Source organism: Bufo bufo, chromosome 4, assembly GCF_905171765.1.
Source record: "Bufo bufo chromosome 4, aBufBuf1.1, whole genome shotgun sequence".
Taxonomy (NCBI): domain Eukaryota; kingdom Metazoa; phylum Chordata; class Amphibia; order Anura; family Bufonidae; genus Bufo; species Bufo bufo.
Genome location: NC_053392.1, coordinates 587,915,746 through 587,932,888, shown reverse-complemented (window position 1 = coordinate 587,932,888; position 17,143 = coordinate 587,915,746). Strand labels below are relative to the sequence as shown.

Below are 17,143 nucleotides of genomic sequence, written 5' to 3'. Positions count from 1 at the left end.
TACCATCTGCATCTCGAGGAGTAATAAAATGCTCACTCCTTGTCAGCATCACTTTATAGATAGCTTTTTAAAAATAATGAGCTATTGGATATTGTAACGCTCTGGGCTGTCTTGCTAGACTCATTTATTCTTATTCTGCCTTTGTCAGAATCATTGAGAGAAGACATTGAATTATAAGATGTCACTTGTAGAAAATGGCAGATTCTGTGCCTGTGATGTACATATCTGGCGTAGACCCCTCTCTGCTTTGTTCATTATAGCATCCTCGTTATTAATATTGCCTTCTATCAAGATGCTATATTACTGTGTATGGCTGTATTTAAGGTCTCTTGTGGATGGGAATATATATATATATATATATAGGAGAGACATTCATGGGAATGGTATATGTGTAGGATGATGATTTCAGGTGCCATATTGGTAACTATGCTGTAATATGGCACAGGGGCTTCTGCTTCATCTCCTGGCGATTGTTTGTGCATTTAACTTAAAGGGGTTGTCCAGGTTCAGAGCTGAGCCCGGACATACCCATATTTTCACCCAGGCAGCACCCCTGATGCTAGCAATGGAGCATCTCATACTCCGATGCTCTCCTTTGCCCTGCTCTAGATTGCGCAGGGCACGGGCTCTTTTGTTTACAACAACACACTGCCGGGCGGAAGCTTCTGCCCGGCAGTGTGTTCTGTGACCTCACCAGCTCTGATGGGCGTTCTTTAGCACTGCCCTAGCCGTTTTACTGGCTAGGGCAGCGCTAAAGCCCGCCCATCAGTGCCAGTGACGTCACCGGGCTTCCCGGCAGCCCCATGGAGAGCCCGGTTTGTCAACTCCTGAAAATACCTTTTCCCTGCGCGATTTAGCTCAGGGCAAAGGAGAGCATCGGAGCATGAACTGCATGAAGTCAGGGGGGCTGCCTGGGTGAAAATGGAGGGATGTCCGGGTTCAGCTCTGAACCCGGATAACCCCTTTAATGGGGTTCTCCCATGAATAATGTGAAAAATTAGAATCAGACATCATATAGTACATGCAAATCCCTTTCTAACAAAGCTAGAACCGGCCATGTACCTCACATGGATCCGGAGATCTCCCCATTCATTGCTCCAATTGTTCTGCTAGATGCATTTTAAGCTGGAAGCTCAGGGGGCATGTCCTTTCTGCAGTCAGTTGAATGATGGAACTGAGCATGTGCTTCCATCTCAGTGAGCAGGACAGAGAAGTTAGAAAAAGGTCAAACAGCAGGTGGCGCTGTTCAGATAGATTCATTGAATATCCTAGTAGCTATGATAAATGTTTAATTTCATGCTATTGCAAAAGTATTCAGATCCAGGGGCTGGATTGAAAGCTGTAGAATATTTTTCGTGGGACAACCCCTTTAAATGTGGATATAATGTTTATCTGGTCGGCACAATTGGATCTTATGCAGAGAGTTGAGCTGTGCAGAATCCAAGGGCAGGTAAATAAATAAAGGCTTATAGTTTGGGGAAAAACATGGTGGACACTAAGGGTGTGTTCACAGGATGCATTTTGACCACGTGGTTTCTGCTGTGGGTTTTCATTTTGAATGGTGCCGCCTCCCCTCCATTTAGATCCATCGCTCCCGCTGTGACTTTCCAAGGTGTCTGGGGCAATAACCACGCCAAAAATGGACGCGTCCATTTCTGGTGCGGTCTGGAAAATCGCACTGGAAAACATAGCCTCGTGTGCACTGATACACTGTAACAAACTATCAGGCCAGGAGGGAGATTTCTGATGGGGTATTTAGAGTCTATACGGTTGCAGTAGTTTCCATTCACTGACAGCAAGCAGAGCTCTTGCAAATGGTATAGCAGCGCAATAAAAACTCTACAAGATTTGATTTCAGGTCCTAATTACAGGTCAGGGAGTTCTCGATTAGCGAGGATATACCGTGAGTAAACACGCGATACACAAGATAGTAGTCAACCATTCAACATGGTGACGTCTTAAAAATAACATTTGGCTTAGGGCCTAGGCCCCATAGCATGTCCTCAAGAAACCTCAAGTCATCAGTGCTACTGTAAATGTGAGGCAGAGAGAGATGCATTCTGGGAGCTGACAATACAGGGCCGGTGCAGGACCAGAATAGAAAGAAACGGAGAGTAAGCATCGCCAGGTCACTACAGGATGGAAAATATTCTTGCAAGTTTTTAGGGCACTTTCACACTAGCGTTATTCTTTTCCGGCGCTGAGTTCCGTCCTAGGGGCTTTATACCGGAAAAAAAATGATCCGTTTTATCCTAATGCATTCTGACTGGAGAGAAATCCGTTCAGGATGCATCAGGATGTCTTCAGTTCAGTCTTTTTGACTGATCAGGACTGAGATTAAACCGCAGCATTCTGCGGTTTTATCTCCGCCCAAAATTCCGGAACACTTGCAATGCATTAATGCCGGATCCAGCCCCGGGTGTCCCGGCAAAACGGATCCGGCATTGCAGTCTGCGCATGCTCAGACCGCAAAAAAATTTGAAAAATAAATAAATGTCGGATCCGTTTTTCCGGATGACACCGGAGAGACGGTTCCGGCATTTCAATGCATTTGTCATACGGACCAGGATCCTGATCTGTCTGACAAATGCCATCAGTTGGCATACGGTTTGCCGGATCCGGCAGGCAGTTTCGGCGATGGAACTGCCTGCCGGAATCCTCTGCCGCTAGTGTTTTTTGCGGTCCGCAAACCACGGATCCACAAAAAACGGAAGCGGAGTGCTGTCCACATATTTTGCGGGCCCATTGAAGTGAATGGCGGCTCGGATGCGGACCCAAACAACGGTCGTGTGCATGAGGCCTTATTCTAAGATTTCTTTGCCTACTCTTGCTCCTGGTGTGCTGCCGACACGTTATGCAAATGAGAGGGAGGGGCCGGCGTCAGCAGACCTCAGTAGTTTGCATACAGTTCAGATAATCCTCTGCCAGTGAAACATATTTACTATAGTTTGTTACATTGTATCACAATAGCTGAAATGCATCAGCCTGAAGTCCAGTCCGAATCGCCAAGGATGCAATTGTAGCAACCTCTCAGCTGTGAGAACTATTAGATCAGGAAGGTTTTTCAGCCTCTAGATTTAATCATGTCTCCACTCACTGACAACAAGTAGAGATCTTGACTATGCCAAACAATTGAAGCACAAAATATATTAGAATCTTATCCAATGTCACAGAGGGCCTGGCATCCCCTTTACATGTGGCTTTTTAGCACTTTCACACTTGCGGCAGGGGATTCTGGCAGGCAGTTCCGTCGCCGGACGCAAATTGTTGGCATTTGTCAGACGGATCCGGATGCAATTCCGTCTGACAAATGCATTGAAATACCGGATCCGTCTCTCCGGTGTCATCCGGAAAAACTGATACGGTATTAATTTTTTTTGAATTCTTAAAGGTCTGTGCATGCGCAGACCGGAAAGCCGGATCCGTTTTGCCGAAACACTTAATGCCGGATGCGGCACTAATACACTTCAATGTAAATTAATGCCGGCATTCCGGCAAGTGATCAGAATTTTTGGCCGGAGAGAAAATTGAAGCATGCTGCGGTACTCTCTCCGTCCAAAAAACGTAAGAGGGACTGAACTGATGCATCCTGAACTTCTGTGACGGAACTCAGTACTGGAAAACAAGAACGCTAGTGTGAAAGTACCCCTTAGGAAATACTTGTATTCCCCATAAACTCACAATTTTGGTGCATCTAGACTTGGCATTGGGCCGATCCTTTATTAATCCTCCAGGAAATGGATGACTACGTTGTCATCTGGGTGTTACCATTTCCCTCTTCTCTGCTCAGTCTGACGATGTCAGCATTGATTGGACAATATCATAGCGTGTGGGAAGCGGTTGCGAATTTATTTAGACATTTCCAGGAGGAATATCAGAGGTATTGCATAACACAAAAGAGTTCTATGAAAAGACGCCGTTTCATGGGAAATTCAGGTATTTGCTAAAACAGACACGGCGGACTGGCTCCTCCTTAAGATTTATTTACATGAAAATGGAAAACTCCTTTAAGTCTATATTATAACTATAAGGGCTCATGCACACGACAGTATTTTGCGTTCAGTATACTGACCGTTTTTTGAGTTCAGTATGCGGTACATATACTGAACCATTCATTTCAATGGTTCGGCTAAAAATACTGAAGTGTCTCCGTGTGCATTCTGTTTCCGTATTTCCGTATTTCCGTACCGTGAAAAGATAGAACATGTCCTATTCTTGTCCGCAAATCACGGTGCTTGGCTCCATTCAAGTCAATGGGTCCGCAAAATAAACGGAACACATACGGAAATGCATCCGTATGTCTTCCGTATCCGTTCCGTTTTTGCTGAACCATCTATTGAAAATGTTATGCCCAGCCCAAATTTTTCTATGTAATTACTGTATACTGTATATGGCATACGGAAAAACGGAACGGAAAAACGGAAAGGAAACGGAAACACAACGGAAGCAAAAAACGGAATGACGGATCCGTGAGAAATGGACCGCAAAACACTGAAAAAGCCATACGGTCGTGTGCAGGAGGCCTAAGGCTCCATTCACACGTCCGCAAATGGGTCCGCATCCGTTATGCAATTTTGCGGAACGGGTGCGGACCCATTCATTTTCTATGGGGACGGAATGGATGCGGACAGCACACAGTGTGCTGTCAGCATCCGCATTTGCGGAGCGCGGCCCGATCTTCAGGTCCGCAGCTCCGCAAAAGATAGACCATGTCCTATTCTTGTCCGCAGCTCGGACAAGAATAGGCATTTCTATAGGGGTGGTGCATTTCTATAGGGGTGCCGGGGGTGTGTGTTGCGGATTCGCAATTTGCGGGTCCGCAACACACCACGGACGTGTGAATGGAGCCTAATATAGTGGTGATAAATCCCCTCCCCCACTTGACCTTCTTCATCGTAATTGTTCTGTGGCCATAACAGGAGCTGCTTGGTCTCATTATGAAGACCAGAGGATGGGGTGGAGCGTCTAATGGACTGTCTGCCCCTCCGCCGTACATACGCTCCAGGTCCTAGTATCTCCTGAGTGCGGCACTTTTGCCCCTGATCCGCTGTAAATTGATTCCAATGGCTGCCAGACAAGTCGCTTTATGTGATGTCAACTGGCGACTATAAAAAGATGCCACTTTGGTTCCACAAGATGATTTCGCATGGCGGGATTAAAAATAGAAATTCAACGTGCAATTACACGTAACCTTAAATTAACCGACGTCTTAATTTAGCAGCCGGGGCACATCACAGCCATGGTGTCATCTATTTGAAGGAGGCTACGTAGTAGAGATCGCTGGCAGAGACATGGCACTGATGATCCGGTTACTGGAAGCTTCAGAGCTCTTCATCTCAGGAACAATTTGCAGAAGTCTCCCTATGTCCAAGATGGAACCCCAAAAGACTGCACCTCTGAGGTCTACAATGATATTAAAGGGGAACCTCCAACCTCCATGCCGTACTGCTGTTCCATCATGTGGTCCCCCTTCAGGCCTCAGAGCCCGACCTTCTCATACACATGTTCCCTCAGTATGGCCGAGCATGCAAGTGTTTCCAATGCAAGAGATAAAATCAGCCACCAGATACTTCTTGTGGTGACTTATCTCCCTTGAGAATATAAGGATTGGGCATGTCGAAATCCAACTGCCCGATCCTTCTTTCCCCCAAATTTGCCACCACAATTCTCTACCTTAGATGGTTGGCCGGTCCTGACGAAATCTGTGGTTTTGGCTGATATTATTCTAATGTGTATGACCAACTTTAGAAGAGATTATTAAAGGTCTGGTGGTGAGGCCCCACTAGTTGAGACCTGAAGTCAAACATCCTCACCAGCGATAATGTGATGAGATCCGTGAACATTCTCCATTGATATTCAGGATGCCAGTGACTCTGAATCTACAACCATTTGCCACCAAATCTAAAATATTTCATTTAAAATATCCCTGTAGCCACCACTAGAGGGAGCTTACTGCATACTGTGTTACTATTGAATTCAATGCATGAACTGTATGCAGTAAGCTCCCAGGCTCCCCCTAGTGGTGACTGCCAGAAATTAGGATTTTATCAAATTACCTCAAAGTCTTTGCAGAAGAATGAAAGCTCTGTATCCCCCAAAAAATGAGTTTCAACTGCTTAAAAGGATGTATTAATAGCAATTGTAATGATCATTACCTGGCTTTCTAGGTAAAAGAAATTACTGAGAATGTGAACAGAATTTTTTTTTTTTCCAGCCAAATCTACAGTATAATTGCATTTTAAAAGTCTCTGCAGCCACCACTAGAGGGAGCTTACTGCATACTGTTACAATTGAGTTCAATGCATGAGCTGTATGCAGTAAGCTCCCAAAGCTCCCTCTAGTGGTGATTGCCCACAGTTAGAATTGTATCAATTTACTTCAAAGTCTTTTGCAGGAGAATGGGAGCTCTGTTATCATAAAAATGGAGTTTCAACTGCTAAAAAGGATATATTAATAGTAATTGTCATGGTCATCACCCAGCTTTCTAGGTATAATAAATTAATGGGAATGTGAACTGGCATGTTTTTTTTTTGTCTGCCAAATCTATAGTATAGAACTAGAATTGCATTTAAAAAAAAAAGCACAGCAGCCACCACTAGGAAGAGCTTACTGCATACTGTGTTACTATTGAGTTCAATGCATGAACTGTATGCAGTAAGCTCCTAAGCTCCCCCTAGTGGTGACTGCTGAATTTTATGAAATTACCTCTTTTGCAGGAGAATGGGAGCTCTGTTATCATAATAAATGGAGTTTCGCCTGCTAAAAAGATGTATTAATATTAAGAAATTCATCAGCACTGGACTTTTGATCTATTGAGAAAAAAAAATGGTGTTTAACATTTTACATTTAAAACTTTAGACCCGGGCATGAAAGAACTCTCCCCCCCCCTTGATACCAGATTTTTACACTAAACTCGCACTGACATCCTTACACAGTCACCTTGTTTTACCCTGCGCTAAAATCATCCCGAATAAACGTCACCCGGCAAATCCTCTTCCCTTGCCGAGCGAGCGGAGATATTACAGTTACAAATGAGGAAGATGAATTCTTGTATTAATAAGTAATCCCCCCCTCCTTATATATTAATAATATAATAATTGTATAACGGTATTACCCACCCCGGCCTGACGATGATACGCTCGTCGGAAAGTCAGGATATAAAGGAAAGGTCTGGCCTTTTTGATCAGGTTATATCTGTCATTTGGGGGGGGGGGGGGGGGGGGGCACTTTGTATTCAAGGGACCCAATTCTTGTGTGAAGCCAATAAAATGATTGATTAGAATAGATTTATATTATTTAAATTTCGGCTGCAGTCCCATTACTATTTGATTAAACACACTGCTTTCCTGCGCTATCCATCTTTTGGCATCTATGAATTCGAGCACCAAATAGGCGGGATGATGGCACCTGAATTATGCAGAGTTCATTTTCTCCTCATTGCTATTAAGATGCCGGGCAGCTTTTCATAGTTCTACTTTTTCATCTAGTGATTTGCAACAAATATCCCCTTTGGATCTCTCTCCTCGCGAAGCATCATTTCATGTCTCTTTTAAATATAGTTTGGAATCCCGGATCGGTAATTGATTTCTCTTGGCTGCGGCGGATGATCAATGTGTCACATTTAACAGAGCAACAAAGTGCAGCTTTATTCCAAAACTATTGTTCGCATCTGCATTGCAGTGTTGTATAAGGAACAAGGGGCTGCAGACAGGGCAGGAACGCACTGATCATATAGGGGCGCAGTCCTCCATCCTGCATCCATATGTATTGACGCGGTACATTAAAGTCAGAGGGGTGACGGGAAGATACAGGCTCGTTAAAGGATAAGCGCACTCTTGTATTTGAAAAGTGGTCTTTATTAAAAGCAAAAAAATAAATAAATGGCTGCCGTTTTGTGTATACAGCTCCTAGGCAGAACTATGTGTCTTTATGGATACAGACTACAACAGGCTGATCCTGTAGCCAGGTTAGGACTATGTTCAGTCCGCGATCCAGAGGCGAAAACGGAAATGGTGCCCCACCCTTCCCAATGCCAATTTTTTAGCCTAACCCCTTCCCTTCAGCCTATGGCCCTTCGGCTGCCTCTACCTGCCTGAGGCGATCGCCTCACCTGGCCTCATTAGTGGTGCACCCCTGAGCGGTATGTAAAAGTAAAGGACAGACTGAACACCTTCCTCTCCCAACTGAGTCTGTGAACAAACCCTTAGGCCCCTTTCACACGGGCGTTGCGGGAAAAGGTCCGGGTGCGTTGCGGGAACATGCGTGATTTTTCCGCGCGAGTGCAAAACACTGTAATGCGTTTTGCACTCGCATGCGAAAAATCGTGCATGTTTGGTACCCAAACCCGAACTTCTTCACAGAAGTTCGGGCTTGGGATCGGTGTTCTGTAGATTGTATTATTTTCAATTATAACATGGTTATAAGTGAAAATAATAACATTCTGAATACAGAATGCATAGTAAAATAGCGCTGTAGGGGTTAAAAAAAAATAAAACATAATTAAACTCACCTTAATCCACTTGATCGCGCAGTCGGCATCTCCTTCTGTCTCCTTCTTTGCTGATTGCAGGAAAAGGACCTGTGGTGACGTCACTCCGGTCATCACATGGTCCATCACATGATCCATCACCATGGTAAAAGATCACGTGATGGATCATGTGATGACCGGAGTGATGTCATCAAAGGTCCTTTTCCTGCACACAGCTAAGATGAAGACAGAAAAGAAGCCGGGCTGCGCGAGCAAGGGGATTAAGGTGTTAAATTATTTTTTATATTTTTTAACCCCTCCAGCGCTATTTTACTATGCATTCTGTATTCAGAATGCTATTATTTTCCCTTATAACCACCCGCACGGAAAACTCGCCCGTGTGAAAGGGGCCTTAGGCTGCCATATACCTTAGATTAATGTAGGCCGAAACAGACGATCTTTTAGTGTTTTGGGGGGTGGACTCCCGACTTCCCCCCAATAGCACAGGTCAAGGGAGGTAAAGATCAGGCTACTGGATTTCAACTTGCCCAATCCTGTTGTTCTCAGGGAAGATAAGCCTTCACCAAAGGGTGTCTGGCAGCATCTTTCCCCTCTCTCCCCATTCAGAACATATGTACACTCAGCCGAGCATGCATGTGTATGAGGGATCGGACAGACCAGCCTGGCAGCCAGCAGCTGATATGTAAGGCCAGCCTTCCTTCCTTCCACGTGCTTCCTTTTCTACTGTCTATAGAGACTTCAGTAACACAGTATTGGAGAATTACACAACACAAAGTATGCATGTAGTACGTGGCTATGAAGGTACATAGGTTTGCAAAGGTACTGTAGTCATAAAACATGACTATAAGCTATAAGACTATGAGCTGATTTATTTGTCTTGTATATATATCTTGGAAATTATATTTTCAGTAGTTTTCTAGAAAAATCTGATTAATAATAAAGCAGAAAGAGAAAATTCTGATCAATAACGCAGAAAGTAAGAAATCTGATTTAGGGTACTCTCACTCTAGCGTTTTTCTTTTCCGGCATAGAGTTCCGTCCTAGGGGCTCTATACCGGAAAATAACTGATCAGTTTTATCCCCATGCATTCTGAATGGAGAGTAATCCGTTCAGGATGCATCAGGATGTCTTCAGTTCAGTCTTTTTGACTGATCAGGATGGAGATAATACCGCAGCATGCTACGGTTTTATCTCCGGCCCAAAAAAAGGAACACTTGCCTGAATGCCGGATCTGGCATTTTTTTCCACAGGAATGTATTCAAAATACCGGAATGCCGGATCCGTCCTTCCGGTCTGCGCATGCGCAGACCTTTAAAAATGTGGAAATTTTTTTTTAAACGGATCCGTTTGTCCGTATGACAAACGGACAGACGGATTCGTTCTTGCAATGCATTTGTGAGATGCACCCACATCCGGATCCGTCTACAAATGCTGTCCGGTAGCTTGCAGATCACCGGATCACTCTGCCGTGAGTAGCCTTAGAAAAATCTGATTAATAATGCCGGCTATGATTAGGAACGACGTGATCGTTGCATCACTCAAACGGATTTCTGCTAGATAAATAGGGCAGTCAAAGAAATATTTGTAACAAATCTGCTGTGTGTGAATGTACCCTAAAATAAATAAATAAATAAAAAAGAACTTCAATGTTCCAATCGGATTCCGCCGTAGTCCTGTATGTTGTATCCTTGTAGGCAGTGAGTTTTCATGTATATTCTCTTTATATTTTCCAGGGGTACGTCTTGACAGAGTTCGTGGAGGCCGACAGAAGTACAAGCGCAGAATAGACGCCGAGAACAGCCCGTACCTGAACCCTCAGCTTGTCCAGCCAGCCAAAAAGCCATGTAAGTCACTGGAAATGAACGTCGTGCAGTATTATACCCTGCGACTTATTAATAAAAACTGGCAAAGAGGAGCAGCCCTGGCTAGCACGCTCAGGGCCTATGAGCATCATTGGGGGGCGGGGGTGGGGGGGGATCTCTCCCTCTGGACCTTAGCACACTGAAACTCTTCATTACCTATAGGGCAGGGATCAGCAACCTCCGGCACTCCAGCTGTTCTGAAACTACAACTCCCAGAATCCTCCTTTCACTTCTCTTGGTGTTACAAGAACAGCGGGATCCGCCGGATCCGCCGATTTGGACGTGACTGAAAGCATTTGTGAGACGGATCCGGATGCGGATCCGTCTCACAAATGCATTGCAAGAACGGATCCGTCTCTCCGCTTGTCATGCGGACAGACGGATCCGTCTTGTGACTTTTTTCACATTTTTACCGGTCTGCGCAAGGACGGATCCGGCATTCCGGTATTTTGAATGCCGGATCCGGCACTAATACATTCCTATGGGGAAAAAAGCTGGATCCGGCATTCAGGCAAGTCTTCAGTTTTTTTCGCCGGAGATAAAACCGTAGCATGCTGCGGTTTTATCTTTTGCCTGATCAGTCAAAAAGACTGAACTGAAGACATCCTGATGCATCCTGAACGGATTGCTCTCCATTCAGGATGCATGGGGATATAACTGATCAGTTCTTTTCCGGTATTGAGCCCCTGTGACGGAACTCTATGCCGGAAAAGAAAAACGCTAGTGTGAAAGTAGCCTAAGTATACATGCTGGGAGTTGTAGTTTCACAGCAGCGGAGTGCCGAAGGTTGCAGATTCCTGCTCTAGGGAAACAGTGATATCGACTTTGCCCGGGTCATCCCGGCAGAATGGCCCTCTCAGCTCAATAATAAGGACCCATAGACTGTATAGGGTGCTATCCTTGCTTTCCGGGGCTTGTCCTAACTTTCACCAGATCTATATTGTTTTTAGAACCTGTAACTATATCACCACATTTTAAGGTCACACACTTTTTTAAATACTTTTATGGAAAGTTTTGGGCATAAGCCACAAGTATTTTGCATACACTAATTGCAACAGAGACATCTGCAGGCTAAGCTAGGTACTGCAAGTATCCCTGGTATTGTACTGTACTGATACTGTATGCTGGGCACCACTATGCACTATGTATGTAGATGTAGCCTATACAGAGATACATTGTGATCGACTAGTTTCTATCGTGCACTGAAATGTAGAAAGTCCAATAGCAAACCTTCTACATTGTGCAAATGACAAACTCAGCTCTACTACAACTATATCAAAATGTTTGGGAGGATGGTATAGAGCCACATACTAATAAGACCAGTAACAATATCAATGGTTAGATTTTGCAGTTACTTTCCAAACACTACTGTACCCCTTTTTCCCTTTGCGCTAGTTTTTATACCTGACCCCGTCCACCCCTTCAAATAATTTGTGAAAAATTTTATTTGTTAATTTTCCTGTCTTGACATATTGTTCAACACTGCATTTTAGGTGCATGTTTTGCGGATCCTATTTATTTTTTTATTGACGTACAGATGTAGCAGAGCCGACTTTGCCTTTTCGGACAATCACCCTGTAGCTTTCTGCAGAACTGAAGATAAATCTACTACATTATCATAATGGGAAATCAGTCCGGCCATGTCATTCATAGCTTTGTCATGGTGCAGCTAAGTGACTAGTTTAGCTCTGCTACATCTGTATGATGTCTCTCATGACCTGCCTCATTGTGTTACACCACCCGCTTCCTTTTTCTTTTAAATCCACTCTAATGGATATGGGCAGTAATAAAGCCTAATAAAGAAAGCCTGTGGTCTATGATTTATACAGAGCAAATATTACATCTCTGATCACTGAATTCTGCAGTGCATAAAACGCCCGCCGCCATGATCATTAGCTCGTCTGAGATTCTACAAGAAAGTGGGTTTCGCCGTTTTCACTTACTAAATGAGTTTGACTAATCGCCCTACCAATGAAAATACATTAGCAAGGCCATTAATATCTAGGGTGGGGAATGAACGGCGGCTGTAATACTTCATTTCACCTGTGGCGGCACTGCAGGGAAACAGAGCACTCGCTGCCATTTCCCCTTTCAGCTGATCGGTAGTGATTCTAGCATCAGAACAACCTGCATTCAGCTGATTTAAAGGAGTTGTCTGTTTGCTCATTGGGGGTCTGACCGCTGGAGCCCCCATCGATCACAAGAATGGAGGCCCTAGCTACCAGCGGCTGTCGGAGATAGCTCATACCTCGCTATCTCTGAGCTAAGTGGAGCCGCAGTTATGCATGGATGTCTGCCACTTCATTAAAGGGGTTATCCAGGAATTGATATGGATGACCTATCCCCAGGACAGCTCATGAATCTCATATTGGCAGGGGTCTGACACCTAAAAGATACCAGGTGCTCCATGAGTGCCATAGTCTCTTCCTTGGCCATGTGATGTCACCGTATATCGGTCACTTGGACAAGTTGCAGCTCAACCCCACTTAAGTCAATGGGTCTGAGCTGCAATACCAATGTATGGTGCTGTGCTTGGTAAGTGCCCTGAAGGCCGCTGTGCTCATCAGAGCTCCCCTTATTAGATGATCAATGGGGGTGCTGGGACTCTGACCCCTCCCGATGTAATATTGATGACCTGTCCTGTGGGTCATCAACATTATTTCCTGGATAACTCCTTAAAAGTTGGGGAACATGGCTCCCATTCTCGTGATCAACAAGGGCTCCTGTGGTTGAACCCCCTCCAATCAGACACTTGTCCCCTATCTTGTGAAGAGGGGATACCTTGTTATGGGTCAACCTCTTTAATGGGGACCCCTCTAACCCCTTTAATTGTGACAAAATCATCCCAGCCACGTACTACATGCTCATCCATTCATTTGAAACATTTGTTACTTTACCGATCCCCTTTTCAGTAATCAGCGTACCGTGTATTTCTTGGGGGTTCTGATTCTCCTTGTAGAGATCCAACTGATGTAGTTTGTCAATGGTCCCTGGGAAAAGCAATCACATTGACTTACACATAACTTCCTATAGGTGGCACTAGAGAGACAATGTTATTCCTTCTGGAAGAGAGCTAATTTGCATGCCTTATAATTCTGCATTTTTTAAGGAATTATAGCAGATCAAACGAGTTGCAATACCACTTACAGCCAGTAGACGATAGGGGCACTGTTTCCTGAACCAATCATCCATGTTTTTTGCCAATCTAACACCACCCTCATCAAGCCAACCATTGTTCTTTCTGCCAAGTAGATTTAATGTGGTGATCGTTCCCATTCAGTCCAACAGGGGTCAGTAGCGAGTTCAGCGTTAAGTGTACGGTACACGCGAGAATCGGCGCTAGGAAAACATAACAGATTTTTAACTGTACGCAAAAGGACATTTTAGCTTTGTCAAAGGAAAAACAACGAGTTTTACATAAAATTAAAGCTTAAGTGAACATATGGCATAGATTCCCTTTGCCTTTCCAAAAAACATTATGCTGATTATACCTTCAATTGTCCAATCTGGCATCCGCGACTCAGCTCCACTAAGCCGTTCCACAATTCTGTAAATACATTTTAGGGTTGCATTAAGCAGATTTGATGCATTGTAATGAAAACTTTTCCGATAATACTATAAAATGTAATAAACCGTAATGCTTAATTTCATTAGGGGTTTAATTTCAGTGGATGTGGTGATGCAGAGATTACCCGCTTTATTTTTGTAAATTGAGTTTTGTCATAGTTGACGGCGTTGACTCGCGAAGTAAAGATTATAAGAGAGCCCGCCAGATTCCTTTATTTTTGGAAGTTGAGATTGTTATGGAAAAGTGTGTTAATCACCCAATTTTACTAAGCCCCCCACCCCACCCCCCCAATCAGGGGCTGTTGTAGCCTGGCGGACCTAATTAGCCACTTTATTTTGTTTTCAAAGAAAAATTGCTTTTGTGGAAAAAGTTTTTTTTAATTTTATTAGAGGTATGGAAAATGTATTTGAAAAATATTGCATAACCCGTACAAAAATCCTGAACAATAATTTCCTTAAAAAGGTTTTCTGAGACTTAAAGGGTTTCTACCACCACATTTTGACCTAATTAGCTGTCAGACACTAGCGATCTGCTAGTGTCTGCTGTACCTAACCATGCTATTGTAATTCCTTTCTCTGCAGCGGTTACCCTAAAAAATGTAGTTTTATTGGTACGCAAATGAGCCTCTAGGTGCTATGGGGGTGTCTTTTCAGCACCTAGAGGCTCCGTCCACTCACCATTTCTGCCGCCCAGCGCACTCCAGCCCGCCCCTCTCCTCTAGATTGACAGCCCACTCGCGCCTGCGCCGCGTGCTTCTGTATTCGGCGCAGGCGCAGTGACTGTTGGACTGCTCCCTGCGCCGTAATCGGCGCAGGCGCAGTGAAGATTCCGGCTCAGGGAGACAGTCACTGCGCCTGCGCCGAATACAGAATCACACGGCGCAAGTAGGCTGTCAATCTAGAGGAGAGGGGCGGGCTGGAGCGCGCAGGGCGGCAGAAATGGTGAGTGGACGGAGCCTCTAGGTGCTGAAAAGACGCCCCCATAGCACCTAGAGGCTCATTTGCATACCAATAAAACTACGTTTTTTAGGGTAACCACTTCAGAGAAAGGAATTACAATAGCATGGTTAGGTACAGCAGACACTAGCAGATCGCTAGTGTCAGACAGCTAATTAGGTCAAAATGTGGTGGTAGAAACCCTTTAAATACTGATGACCTATCTGATCGGTGGGGATCTGGATCAGCTGTTCTGAGAAGGCACCAGACCTCCAGTGTGCGCAGCTGCCTTCTCACAGCTCACCAAGCACAGCGCCATACTTTGTATAGTGGCTGTGCTTGGTATTGCAGCCCAGGTCCATTCACTTGAATGGGGCTGAGTTGCTCCTAGCAGGGGCGGATTGTCCATAGACCTTACAGGGAAATTTCCTGGTGGGCCAATGCCTTAGGGGGCCGCCCAAGCCCTCCTCTCTCCCACTGGCTGGGTACATAATAAAGCTGTGAGAATCAGGTACCTATGTACCCCACCAGCCACCACACATGCACTCTGAATTCAACTGCTGTGGCCCTCACCTCACCTCCTAAGCCACCTGCTCCAAATCTTAATCAGAGACAACTGGAGAAGAAGGACAGAAAATGGAAGCTATTGATGGCCACCACATATTTTGGGGCAGAGGGACAGCTTTCGAGGCAATGTATTGTGCTGTTCTGCGGTATATGGTTTTGCTGGAATGGTATATTGCGCTATGGTATTGCTGACCTGCCTACTTTTGTTGCCCCCCTACAACATGGGGCCACTTTTATTTTTCCCAGGGCCACTTTAAGTTCCCAATCCGCCCCTGGCTCCTAGGCCACGTGAATGATGAATGTGCCACCACTAGGCCTAGGAAAAGCAGAGAGAAGGCCACGGCGCTCACAGGAGCACAGATGGCTCATTGAACAGCTGATTGGTGGGGGTCCCGGGTGTCAGACCCACCGATCAGATACTGTTGACCTATCGTCAGGATAGGTCATCAGTAAATAAAATCTTGGAAAATGAAATATCTGTAATCACCCCAGTTGTTGAGGCTAAACCTGATGCTACTGAAGCCTAGCAGACCTAAGTGAAAAATGTTTTGGATTTTTAATTATTTTTTTATGGAAAATATTTTTTAAAATATTGCATAAGCTATATAAAATCCTGAGCCATAATTTCAATAATAATAATAATAATAATAATAATAATAATAATAATATGAATACTAGCCTAACAGTTCCAATTAGCCAATTTTATGTTGAGAAAAATATATTTTTTAGAATTTTTTGAAAGAAACGTAGAAAAAAAAATACATACCAACATAAAAAAATCTATCTTTTGAATTTTGCATCTTTATCGTCAGCCTCTAAGGGTTTTTCCATGTTTTCTTTCCATGCGATTGCGCATGAACGAGAGAGATGCAACAGAAAAACTGGAAACTATTGATTCCAATTAGGGAAACATTAAATAAGCCTGTCTTACCTAGAAACTGTGCTCACGGCTAAACAATGGCCCTAATACCAGTGGTCCGAGAAAATGCCATCATCTGATCTCACACTGCAGAGTTGTTTTTCAAACTTTTTTTTTTTGTTCTTGTTTTTTTATTTGATTTAAAAATGTTTGAGCATAGTATGTTTATTTAAAAAAAAGTTAAATGTTGTTTAATTGCATATTTCATTAAATATATTTTAAAATATTGGAGTCGATTGCTTAGAAATCCTGACCAAGGATCTACCAAGGACATGAGTAAAGGCGTAGACATTTTTGGAAATAGAAAAAAATAATTAAGTAAAAAATAATAAATAAAAAATGTAGTGTGTAGTTGTAAGATGAAAAAAACATTTTAACACAATTAAAAAAATATGTTTTGGGAGATTTATCAAAACTTGTGTTAATGAAACCTGGCTCAGTTGCAACCAATCAGATTCCACCTTTTATTTCCCAATGGAGCTCTGAAAAATGAAAGCTGGAATCTGACTGGTTGCTATGGGCAACTAAACCAGTTTTAATTACACCAGTTTTGATAAATTGTTTTGATAACCTGTTGTTTTTCTTGGCAGACAGTTAGATGAGCACATCCAGGTGCTAACTGAAAGTAGAACCGACAGGACCCAGACCAAGCACAGGCCTATTATAGTCAATGGGCCAATTCCCAATGGTCCATACAGAGAAAATCGCAGCATGCAGAATTTAGATGTGATTTTCCACAAAAACTAACCCAATGGGTACATGAGAAAAACAGAATCCATGTGTGGTCTGTTTAAAAACTCTAC

At 43.9% G+C, this 17,143-nt stretch overlaps 1 protein-coding gene across 9 annotated transcripts in view; it reads left to right on the top strand.

Annotated features, from left to right (window-relative positions):
* Nucleotides 1–17,143, top strand: part of ESRRG (estrogen related receptor gamma) — a 911,602-nt gene that overhangs the window by 835,697 nt on the left and 58,762 nt on the right. For all 9 annotated transcript variants that reach the window (XM_040430440.1, XM_040430436.1, XM_040430438.1 and 6 more), the window contains one exon: nt 10,223–10,333. In XM_040430440.1, the coding sequence (XP_040286374.1) occupies nt 10,223–10,333 (111 nt within the window). The remainder of the gene's footprint in view (nt 1–10,222; nt 10,334–17,143) is intronic.